This window comes from Lichenostomus cassidix, chromosome 25 (genome assembly GCF_008360975.1).
Source record: "Lichenostomus cassidix isolate B80296 chromosome 25, HeHo_3.0, whole genome shotgun sequence".
Taxonomy (NCBI): Eukaryota; Metazoa; Chordata; class Aves; order Passeriformes; family Meliphagidae; genus Lichenostomus; species Lichenostomus cassidix.
This window is the reverse complement of record NC_139505.1, coordinates 1,641,677-1,652,462: the sequence shown is the minus strand read 5'-3', so window position 1 is coordinate 1,652,462 and position 10,786 is coordinate 1,641,677. Positions and strand designations below refer to the sequence as shown.

The 10,786-nt window shown below is 69.4% G+C and overlaps 2 protein-coding genes across 2 annotated transcripts; both read left to right on the top strand.

The window, feature by feature from the left end:
* The first annotated feature begins 536 nt into the window (after window positions 1-536).
* On the top strand, window positions 537-3,991 carry LOC146427196 (ubiquitin-fold modifier-conjugating enzyme 1-like). Its single transcript, XM_085082201.1, has 4 exons — window positions 537-698; window positions 1,697-1,828; window positions 3,169-3,513; window positions 3,808-3,991. The coding sequence occupies exons 1-4, from the start codon at window positions 570-572 to the stop codon at window positions 3,877-3,879; spliced, it is 678 nt and encodes a 225-aa protein (XP_084938327.1). The 5' UTR covers window positions 537-569; the 3' UTR covers window positions 3,880-3,991.
* A 151-nt stretch (window positions 3,992-4,142) lies between these two features.
* LOC146427195 (ubiquitin carboxyl-terminal hydrolase 21-like) lies at window positions 4,143-10,781 on the top strand. The gene is made up of 14 exons (XM_085082330.1): window positions 4,143-4,271; window positions 5,165-5,220; window positions 5,301-6,037; window positions 7,301-7,360; window positions 8,331-8,454; window positions 8,542-8,653; window positions 8,734-8,871; window positions 8,954-9,018; window positions 9,124-9,227; window positions 9,331-9,417; window positions 9,503-9,581; window positions 9,702-9,809; window positions 10,310-10,424; window positions 10,509-10,781. Exons 3-14 carry the CDS (start codon window positions 5,309-5,311, stop codon window positions 10,597-10,599), a joined length of 1,812 nt encoding a protein of 603 aa, XP_084938456.1. The 5' UTR covers window positions 4,143-4,271; window positions 5,165-5,220; window positions 5,301-5,308; the 3' UTR covers window positions 10,600-10,781.
* The last annotated feature ends 5 nt before the right edge of the window (window positions 10,782-10,786 follow it).

The window sequence follows — 10,786 nt, the reverse complement described above, 5'->3', positions numbered from 1 at the left end:
GGAGTGTCCCTGTTTCCGGGGGTGTCCCCATTTCTGGGGGTTTCCCCATTTCTGGGGAGGTCCCTATTTCTGGGGTGTCCCCGTTTCTGGGGGTTTCCCCATTTCTGGGGGGTTCCCCGTTTCTGGGGGTTCCCTGTTTCTGGGGGTTCCCTGTTTCTGGGGGGTGACAGTGGGACTGCGAGGTCCCCATTTCTGCAGGTGTCCCCGTTTCTGGGGGTGTCCCCATTTCTGGGGTTTCCCCATTCCTGGTGTTTCCCTATTTCTGGGGGGAGGTCCCCATTCCCGGGGTTTCCCTATTTTTGGTGTTTCCCCATTTCTGGGGGGAGGTCCCCATTCCCGGGGTTTCCCCATTCCCGGGCTTCCCCCGAACCCCCCCGACCCCCAACCACCTCCCTCCCCGCTGCCAGCACCAAACATGGCGGCACACCTCAGCCTCACACGCCGGACGTGCCCTTAACCAACATGGCGGCGATGACATCACTCCCTCCCTCCCTCCCTCAACATGCCGGCGCGGCGCGCGGCGGCGGCGCCACGTCACTTCCGGCGGGGCGGCATGGCGGGGCCGGGCCATGGCGGCGGCGGAGGCGGCGGCGCGGCGGGCCGTGGCGGAGCTGCCGCTGCTGAGGGCGCCGGCGGGGCCGCGGGACCGCGAGGGCTGGGCTGAGCGGCTGCGCGAGGAGTACCGGGCGCTCATACAGGTGCGGCGGCGGCGGCTCGGTGTTCCCTCACGGTGCTTTCGGTCCGCCGGGCCTCACCGCGCCGTGTGCCCTCACGGATCCTCCCCGGTGTCACCCTCCCGGTGTCTCACTCCCCGCGCGGTCTTGTCCCGCTGCTCTCACCCCCTTGTCCCTCACGGTGTCACCCCCGATGTCACCCCCGGTGTCCCCCCGGTGTCCCTCCGGTGTCACCCCCGGTGTCCCGCCGGATCCCTCCTGATGTCACCGTCCCCTTCTCCCCCCGTGATTCCCGTCGGTACCCTCGGTGTGTCCCCCCCGCTGTCCCCTCGGTGTCCCCTCCCGTGCTGTCACCTCCCCTGCTGGCTCACCCCCCGAACTGTCCCCTCCCGGTGTCCCTCGGTGTCCCCCGGTGTCACCCTCATCCTCTCCCCGACAATCTCTCCCCGTTGTCCCCCTCGGTGTCGCCACCAGTGTCCCCTCGTCCCCCTCAGCCCACCCAGCTGTCCCCTCCGGTGTCCCCCGATCCCCCCCCGGTGTCCCTCCGTGAGTCCCCTCCGTGCTCGCGGTGTCCCTCTCCGGTGTCACCCCTCCCGACTCCTTCCCGATGTCACCTCCGGTGTCACCCTGTCCCCTCAGTTACCCACGATGTCCCACACTGTCCCCTCAGCCGTGTCGCCCCCCGTGTCCCCCGATGTCCCCCGGTGTCCCCCTCATCCCCTCCCGAGTGTCACCCCTGAATCCTTCCCGGTGTCACCCCGCGGTGTCACCCCGCCCCCCCAGTTTCCCACGATGTCCCCCCACTGACCCCCAGCCCTGTCCCCCTCGGTGTCCCTCGGTGTCCCCCGAATCCCCTCCCGGCCAATCCCTCCCAATCCTCCCCGTTGTCACCCCCGGTGTCACTCCCTCGCCCCAGTCTCCCGTGATGTCCCCCACTGCCCCCCAGCCCTGTGCCCCTCGATGTCCCCCGGTGTCCCCCGATGTCCCCCGGTGACGCCGGTGTCCCCTCGGTGTCCCCGCAGTACGTGGAGAACAACAAACGCGCTGACACCGACTGGTTCCGCCTCGAGTCCAACCCCGAGGGCACCCGGTGCGTGGGGAGGGGGCGCCGGGACCCCCGGGGGGCACAGCGGGACCCCCAGCCCGGGAGGGGGGTGGTCCTGGGGTCAGGATTGGGGGTGCTGGGGTGAGGATTGGGGGTCTTAGGGTCAGGATTGGGGGTCTAGGGGTGAAGATTGGGGTCCTGGGTGAGGATTGGGGTCCCGGGTTGAAGATTTGTTGTCCCTGGGTCAAGATTGGGGATCCACGGGTCAGGATTGGGGTCCCTGCCCACCAAATTGACACCAGGGGGAATTCCAGACTGAGGGTCCAAGACGCCCAGGTGACCAGGGAGTCCCCGAGATGAGAACTTCCCCACCGAGGTTGCTCACCACCGAGGGCAGTGGGAGTCAGATTGGGGTCCACAACCCCAAAATGGCACGGTGGGGGTCCTGGGGGTTGGGGGCTCAGACTGGGGGTGCCACCCAAAATACCATCAGAATTGGTCCTATGGGGTGGGGGGTCAGGATTGGAGTCTGTCGCCAGTGACATTGGGATGGTGGTCCTGGGGTTGCAGGGGTTTCAGGCTTCAGGGAAGTCACCACACTTTGGGGCTGACATGAGGTAGAGGGTCCACCGGGATTGCAGGGGGTTGAAGTTCAGGCCCCAAGGGGTCTGCCCCAAAATACCTATCAGAGTGGTAGAACGAGGGTGAGGTCAGACTGGGGGGTTCTGAGCTCCCAAAAATATTGTCGGGGGTCCCAGGGGGCCCTTGTTTTGGGGGTTCCTGGGGTGTTCCTGAGGCTCAGGGGGCTTCCTGGGGAGGGTCTGGGGGTCCTGGGGGTCCCTGGTTTTGAGGGGGTCCTAGGGTGTTCCTGAGGTTCGGGGGTCCTGGGGGTCCCTGGTCCTTAGGGGGTCCAGGGGTTCCTAAAGCTCCCTGGGGCCCTGGGGGCCTCTAACTGGAGGGTCTCCTGGGGGGTCCAGGTTCCTGGGGAGAGGGTCCATGAAGGGTCCCGGGGTTTTGAGGGGTGGTCCTGGGGAGGGGCTCAGGGCTGGAGGGGATCCTGAGGCTTGGGGGGTCCTGGGGGGGCTCTGGGGGGGTTCAGTGCAGGGTCCCATGGCTTGGGGGGTTTTGGGGGTGGTCCTGGGGAGGGTCCCATGGGTTGGAGGTCCTAAAAGAGGGTCCTGGGGAGGGTCTGAGGGCTTTGGGGGGTCCTGGGGGGGTCCAATGAAGGGTCCTGGGGCTGGGGGGGATTTAGGGGTGGTCCTGAAGATCACCAGGGTTTGGGGTGACCCCCTGGAGGGGGTCCTGAGGCTTAGGGGGTCACAAGGGGTGGTCCTGGGTGGTCCCAGGGGGGTCTGATGTGTTCCTCTTGCCCCATAAAGGGGTCTGGGGTCACCTAGGGTGGTCCTGGGTGGTCCCAGGAGGGCTGATGGGTCCCTCTTGTCCCCTAAGGGGGTCTGGGGTCACCTGGGGGCTCCTCAGGGTGGTCCTGGGTGGTCCCGGGGGGGTCTAATCGGGTCCCTCTTGCCCCATAATGGGGTCTGGGATCACCTTGGGTGGTCCTGGGTGGTCCCAGGGGGTTCTAATGGGGTCCTCTTACCCCATAAGGGGGTCTGGGGTCACCTGGGGGTCTCCTCAGGGTGGTCCCGAGGTCGGGGAGGGTCCCGGGTGGTCCCAGGGGGTGTGACAGGTCCCTGTCCCCGCAGAGGGGGGAAGATCTGCCTCAGTGACCACTTCAAGCCCCTCTGGGCCAGGAATGTCCCCAAATTCGGGCTGGCCCATCTGATGGCCCTGGGGGTGAGTGGGGGGTGACACTGGGGGGGGGAGGGGGTGTCACCCGTGGGGAGAGGTGACACCGTGGGGGGGAGGTGACATTGAGGGGTGTCACCCGGATGGGAGGTGTGACTCCTTTTGGGGGGGAATTGTCACCTTTTGGGGGCATGGTGTGACACGGGGTGGGGGGTGTCACTCGGTGGGGGGTGTGGGGTGACACCAGGGGATTTGTCACCCGTCGTGGGGGGGTTGTGACCCTGAGGGGGTGGTGACACATTGTGGGAGTGTCACCCACGCCACTGACCCCTGTCCCCTCAGCTGGGTCCCTGGCTGGCCGTGGAGATCCCCGACCTCATCGCCAAAGGCCTCATCCAGCACAAGGACAAGTGACCAAGGGGACTTTGGGGTGTCACCTCCCCCCGGAGTTACCCCTCCCCCTCCCACCCCTCCCATCTTCTCCCACCGCTTCGCTGCTGCTCCCCAATAAACATTTCACCCCGAATTTCGTCCCGCTTTGTTATTTTGGGGACATCGCGGCGGGGATTTGCCCCCAACACCCGCGGGGTCCTTCCCACAACCGCGACCCTACAGCAATCCCACACGGTCGCTGTCCCTTTAAGACGCCGCGCGGTTTCCATGGCGACGCGTGGCGCTGTGGGCGTGGCTAGCGATCGGCGCATGCGCAGAGCCGCAGTTGAGGCCGCGGTGGGCGGGGCCGGGCGGGGAGGATCAAAGATGGCGGCGGGTGCGGCGGGAGTTGTTGCCATGGCGGCCCGCGGGAGGTGCGGGGGGACCGGGGGGCAGCCCCGGGGAGGGGCGGGGGGCGTCTGGGGGGCTGCCGGTGCGGGCTGGGGGGGCTGCGGGACAGCGGACACCCCCCGGGGCAGCCCCGGGGCCGGGCGGGCGGTGCGGGACAGGGCCCCGGGGGGCGGGGGGGGCCTGAGGGGTTTGGGGGGTGGGCTGCGGGCACGGGGGGCTGCCGGAGGGGTGGGGAGAGGGTGCGGGGAGGGGGGGGCAGGGGACACCCCCGGTAAGGGACCCCGGGCCGGGAGAGGGGGGCGGGGCCGCGGGGGGCGGGGGGCTCCGGGGGATGGGGGAGCGGGAGGGGTTTGGGGAGGGGGCTGCGGGCACGGCGGGGAGCCCCTGGGGAGGAGCCCGGCTTGGGGCGGGGGGCGCGGGGCAGGCCCGGGATGGTGCAGGGGGACCGGGACAGGGCTGGGGAGGGGGCTGCACCGGGGGTCGCGGGGGGGTTGGAGGCTTTTCCAGCCGCCTGGCCGCCCCTACCGAGCCCTGCCCGGCCAAGGCCTCGGGGGTCCCGCAGCATCCCCCTCCCCATCCCCAACCCTCCGGGGACACCCCTCACCCCCCGGGGCTCCCCCATCCTCACCGGGACATCCCCCGGGCTGGGAGTGACCCAGCTCCGGTGGTCCAAACCCTCCGTGACCCACCGGGAGCCTGGCACGGGGCGGGGGGCGTCCCAATTGTCCCCGATTGTCCCCCGGCCCGCCCGGGATTGTCCCCCTTCCCCAGCGAGCGTGAAGCACCTCCTGACCATGCCAAACCTCGGTGTGACCTCCCGGGAGCCTGGCACGGGGTTTTGGGGTTCCCCCGAGGTTTTGGGGTCCCCGCGAGGTTTTGGGGTCCCCGCGGTGACCCTGCCCCCCTCCCCCCGCAGGGCCCCCGCCGACGGGACGCTGTGTCCGGCCGCCGGGCGCACGGGGCTGTGAGCAGGTAGGTCCTCCTTCCTGTCCCCCGTCCCCTCCCCGCCGCGGTGCCACCCGTGTCACCACCCTGTCGCTGTGTCCCCGCAGGCCCAGCCATGCCCCAGGCCTCGGAGCACCGCCTGGGCCGCGCCAGGGACCCCGGCGGCGCCGTGGTGACCGCTCAGCCCCGGGCGGGCTCCCGCTTGCCCAGCGGCCACCGAGCGCTGAGCCAGGAGCGCCATGCGGCCCCCAACGGGCTGTCCCCGGCCCCCAAACTGCGCCTGCTGCCCCCCCGGCCCCCGCCGCCGCCCGACGACCCCCGCCCCAAGAAGCTGGAGCTGGAGCGGGGCCGGGCGGCCAAGCGCGGGGACGTGCCGTGCCGCGGGCCGGGCAGCCGCCGCGGGCCGGTGAAGGGCGATCACGGCGTGCGGGTGCCCGGCGGAGCCCCGCAGGTGCCCGGCAGCGCCTCCTTCTCGCTGCCCAGCGCGGCCGAGCGCCGCCGGAGCAACCTGGCCCGCTCCAAATCCATCAGCATCGGGGACCTGAGCCAGGGTGGCGGCGGCGGTGGTGGCGGCGGTGTCCCCAGCCGCGCCGAGGACGTGGCGGTGGCGCTGAGCCGGCTGGTGCTCAGGGACTGCGGGCACCCGCTGGGCGCCGGCGCGCTGGCGCTCCGGAGGAGCTCGTCGCTCCGCAGGGTCACCGTGGCCGCCGGGCCCGACGGCAAGGCCACCCCGCCGCTGCTGTCCGTGCGACCCGACGGTGTCCCCCGCGCCCGCACGGACCCTCCGTACGGCCACGGCCCCGGCAGCCCCGCGCCCGGCCGGACCGAGGACAAGGCGGCCGCCGTAAGAGCCTCGGGTGGGGCGGCCGGGGGGCGTGGCGAGGTCCCCGCGGTGTCCCCAAGCTCAGGGACGTGTTGAGACCCCTGCGGTGTCCCCAAGCTCAGGGACGTGTTGAGACCCCTGCGGTGTCCCCGGCTTTGGGGACATATTGTGACCCCCTCAGTGTCCCCAGGCTCAGGGACATGTTGAGACCCCCAAGACGTCCCTGGTTATGGGGATGTCCTGAGACCCCCACGGTGTCCCTTGCCATGGGGACGTGTTGCAACCCCTGAAGTGTCCCCAGCCTCGGGGACATGTTGAGACCCCCATGCTCTTCCTTGATGATGTCTTGTGACCCCCACGGTGTCCCCAGCCTCGGGGTCGGTGACATCGCCAGGGTGGGACAGTGGTGGTGGTGGTGGTCTCACCTGTCCCCGCTCCAGTCCTGTTTTGGGGACCCCCGCGGCTCTGGGGGGTCGCTGAGGTGGTCACTCCTGTCCCCCACAGCTCCCGGGTGGCCTTGCTGTCCCCCTGAGCTCCGAGGGGACCGGGGGTGGCTGGTTCCTCCCTGCTGGTCCCGAGGTGACCGGTGCCATCCGGGTGGCACTGGGGTGGCACTGAGGTGACCAGGAGTGACCGGTGCCCTCCCCATTTCCGCATCCGCCTCCCCCCCGCTCCATCCCTCACCTGCCCGGCCACGTGTGGGGCGATCGTAATCCCCCAAATCCCACCGCGGCTCGGTGACACCGCCTTGTCCCCCCTCGGGATGTCCCCAGCGGTGCCACCGGGGGTCCCCCAGCCCCGCCAAGCCCCTGCCACCCCTCGGTCCAAAATGAGGAGGGGGCTTTTTTGGGGGGTGTTTACCTGCGCGCTCCCGCTGTCCCCCGGGGCGGCTGCGGCTAATTAATCCCCCCGGGATGAGCCTCCCGCGCGGCCCAGAATAGCCGGGGGAATCGGATCAGCTAATGAGCTGAGGGGGAGGGGACACGCCGGTGGCCGGCAGCGGTGCCACCCGTCCCCTCAGGGCCACCGCGGAGCCGTGCCGGTGCCACCATGCCGGGGCTGCAGGGAGGCACGCTGGTGGAGCTGCCGCGGAAGCTGCACCGCTCGCTGGTGACCCGGCGGGAGCTCCAGGGCCGCGCCACCGACATCTCCGAGTCCGTGGTGCACACGGCGGTCATGGGGCTGCTGCTGGTCACCGGCGAGGTGAAGCCACCGCCGGGGGACGGCCGGGGGGACGGGGCGGCGGGGGCGCGGCTCACCGCGTGTCGCTCGCTGTCCCCACAGACACACCACACGCTGCTGCTGGGCTCGGGCCACGTCGGCCTCAGGAATTTGGGCAACACGGTGAGTGGCCGTGGCCAGCCGGCCTCTCGTGGTCCTCTGGCCTGGGGTGTGGGAGGGATTTGGGGTCCCCGGGGTCACCTCAGAGTCTCCTGGGTCACCTCAGGGTCCCCTCAGGGTAACCTCAGGGTCCCCTGAGCTCAGTGGCTGGGGTCCTGTCCCTCTGTCCTGCTGAGATGTCACATCCCCGGAGCTCTCCCAGCCCCACAGCATGGTCCCCATGTCCCCAGCCGTCCTGTCCCTCCATCCTGGGGCGCAGGAGGGATTTAGGGTCCCCTGGGTCACCTCAGGGTCCCCTCGGGGTCAATGGCTGGGGTCCTGTCCTCCCATCCTGCTGAGATGTCACATGCTTGGAGCTCCCCCAGTGCTCCTGTCCTTCCATTTTGGGCTGCAGGAGGGATTTAGGGTCCCCTGGGTCACCTCAGGGTCCCCTCGGGGTCACCTCAGGGTCCCCTCGGGGTCACCTCAGAGTCCCCTCAGGGTCACCTCAGAGTCCTCTCAGGGTCACCTCAGAGTCCCCAAGCTCAGTGGCTGGGGTTCTGTCCCTCTGTCCTGCTGAGATGTCACATCCCCAGAGCTCTCCCAGCCCCACAGCACAGTCCCCATGTCCCCAGCCCTCCTGTCCCTCTGTCCTGGGGCACGGGAGGGATTTGGGGTCCCCTGGGTCACCCCGGGGTCACCTTGGAGTCCCCCAGGCTCACTCTCCCGTCTCACTGGAGATGTCCCCCGGCCCCACAGCACGGTCCCCATGTCCCCAGCCCTCCTGTCCCTCCATCCTGGGCTGTGGGAGGAACCTGGGGTCCCCTTGGTGTCCCCAGCTGTCACCTCAGAGTCACCTCGGGGTCCCCCAGCCTCGCCGTGCCTGTCCAGCTGGGGCCATCACCTCCCCAGGGACACCTGGGACAGCGGGGGACACCCCTGAGGACCCCCCAGGCCGCGGTGGCTCCCCCAGGATGTCCCCTTGTCCCCGCAGTGCTTCATGAACGCCGTGCTGCAGTGCCTGAGCAGCACCAAACCTCTGCGGGACTATTGCCTGCGCCGGGACTTCCAGCAGGAGCAGCCCCCCGGCCCCCGCGCCCCCCAGGAGCTCACCGAAGGTGGGACAGACCCCCCAGAACTCCCGCAGCCCCCCCGGGGTGTTACATAACCCCCCCAGGGGCGGTGACACGGCGGTGTCCCCGCAGCCTTCGCCGATGTCATCGCCGCCCTGTGGCACCCCGACTCCTCCGAGGCTGTCAACCCCGGGCGCTTCAAGGCCGTGTTCCAAAAATACGTCCCCTCCTTCACGGGCTACAGGTGAGATGAGCTCCCCCCGAACCTTTGGGGACACTTTAGGACCCCCGCGGGGTGGGCACGACGTGTCCTTGTCCCCGCAGCCAGCAGGACGCCCAGGAGTTCCTCAAGTTCTTCATGGACCGGCTGCACGTGGAGATCAACAGGAAGGGCCGGCGCACCCCCAGCATCCTGTCGGACACACGGAGACCCCCGGCCCTGGAGGACCCCGAGACGCTCAGGTGAGGGCTGGGAACACCTGGAAAGGGCTGGGGGAACCCCAATTCTGGGGACAGCTGACCCCAAAGTGTCCCCCCCCGGCAGCGACGATGAACGCGCCAACCAGATGTGGAAACGCTACCTGGAGAGGGAGGACAGCAAGATCGTGGGTGAGCGCTGGGAAAGGGGGTGTCACCCCTCCCTGGGACCCCTAAAACTCCGGGGGTGACCCCCAAACTTCTGGGGGTGTCCCCCTGACCCCTCTTTGTCCCCAGATCTCTTCGTGGGGCAGCTGAAGAGTTGCCTCAAGTGCCAGGCCTGCGGCTACCGCTCCACCACCTTCGAGGTGTTCTGCGACCTCTCGCTGCCCATCCCAAAGGTAGGGGTGGGGCACAGACCCCTGACCCCCAAAAACACCCCCAAAACACCCAAAAATGCCCCAAAACCCCCCCAAATTCCCCCCTGACCCCATGTCCCTCCAGAAAAGCTTTGCCGGGGGGAAGGTCTCGCTGCACGACTGCTTCAGCCTCTTCACCAAGGAGGAGGAGCTGGACTCTGAGAACGCCCCGGTGAGAGGCTGGACCCCCCCGGTGACACCCCCCGGACCCCAGTTTGTCCCCTCAGCCGCCTCCCTGACCGTCCTGTCCCCATCAGGTGTGTGACAAGTGCCGGCAGAGGACGCGGAGCACGAAGAAGTTGACGATCCAGCGCTTCCCACGCATCCTGGTGCTCCGTATCCTTTGGGAATCGGCAATGGGGGGTCCAGGAAGACCCCCGGGAGGACCCCCAAAACTGTCCCTGGGTTTGGGGTGGGACCACCCCTCCATCCCCGTTTTCCCTTGACCCTCGCCAGACCTGAACCGGTTCTCCACCACTCGCTACTCCATCAAGAAATGCTCCGTCTTCGTGGACTTCCCGCTGCAGCAGCTCAACCTGCGCGAGTTCGCCAGCGAGAAGGCGGGTGAGGAGGGGCCGGGGGGCGTTTTAGGGTGGATTGGGGTCTCAGGGGGGTTAGTCCAGGGATGGGCGGGAGTCTCTGGGATGGGTTGGGGTCTCATGGTGGGCAGGGGTCTCAGGGATGGGCGGGGTCTCAGGGGTCTCAGGGCTGGGCGGGGGTCTCAGGGGTCTCAGGGGTGGGTCTCTGTGGTGGTGGGGTCTCAGAGGTGGGTTGGGGTCTCAGGGACGGGTGGGGGTCTCAGGGGGTCTCAGGGGTGGTTGGGGGTCCCAGGGGGTCTCAGGAGTGGGTTGGGGTCCCAGGGGGTCTCAGGGGTGGTTGGGGGTCTCAAGGGGTCTCAGGGACGGGCTGGGGTCCCAGGAGGTCTCAGGGGTGGTTGGGGGTCCCAGGGGTCTCAGGGGTGGTTGGGGGTCCCAGGGGGTCTCAGGGGTGGGTTGGGGGTCCCAGGGGGTCTCAGGGGTGGTTGGGGGTCCCAGAGGTCTCAGCCCGCTCCCCCCCCGCCGCAGGCAGCCCCGTCTACACCCTTTACGCGCTGTGCAACCACTCGGGCAGTGTCCACTACGGTCACTACACGGCCTTCTGCCGCGACCCGGCCGGCTGGCGCGTCTACAACGACTCCCGGTGAGTGCCCCCCGCCCCGCCCCGCGCCCCCCGCCCCGCCGGGACCCCCCGAGCCCCGGCCCGGCGCTGAGGGTCTCCCCGCAGCGTCTCGCCCATCAGCGAGAACCAGGTGCCGTCCAGCGAGGGCTACGTGCTGTTCTACGAGCTGGAGGAGCCCCCCGGCCGCAGAGCCTGAGCAGACCCCCGGACCCTCGGGGGGTGGCGGGGGAAGCGCTCCTGCCCTGCCCCGGAGCCCCCCGGAGCCCCCCGGAGCCCCCCGGAGCCCCGGGAGCGGCGGCACGGGGGGCGCGGGGGGGAGCGGCGGCAGCCCGAGCGGCCCCGGGGGGTTTTGTGAATAAATTTATTTAAAAAAAATAAGCCGA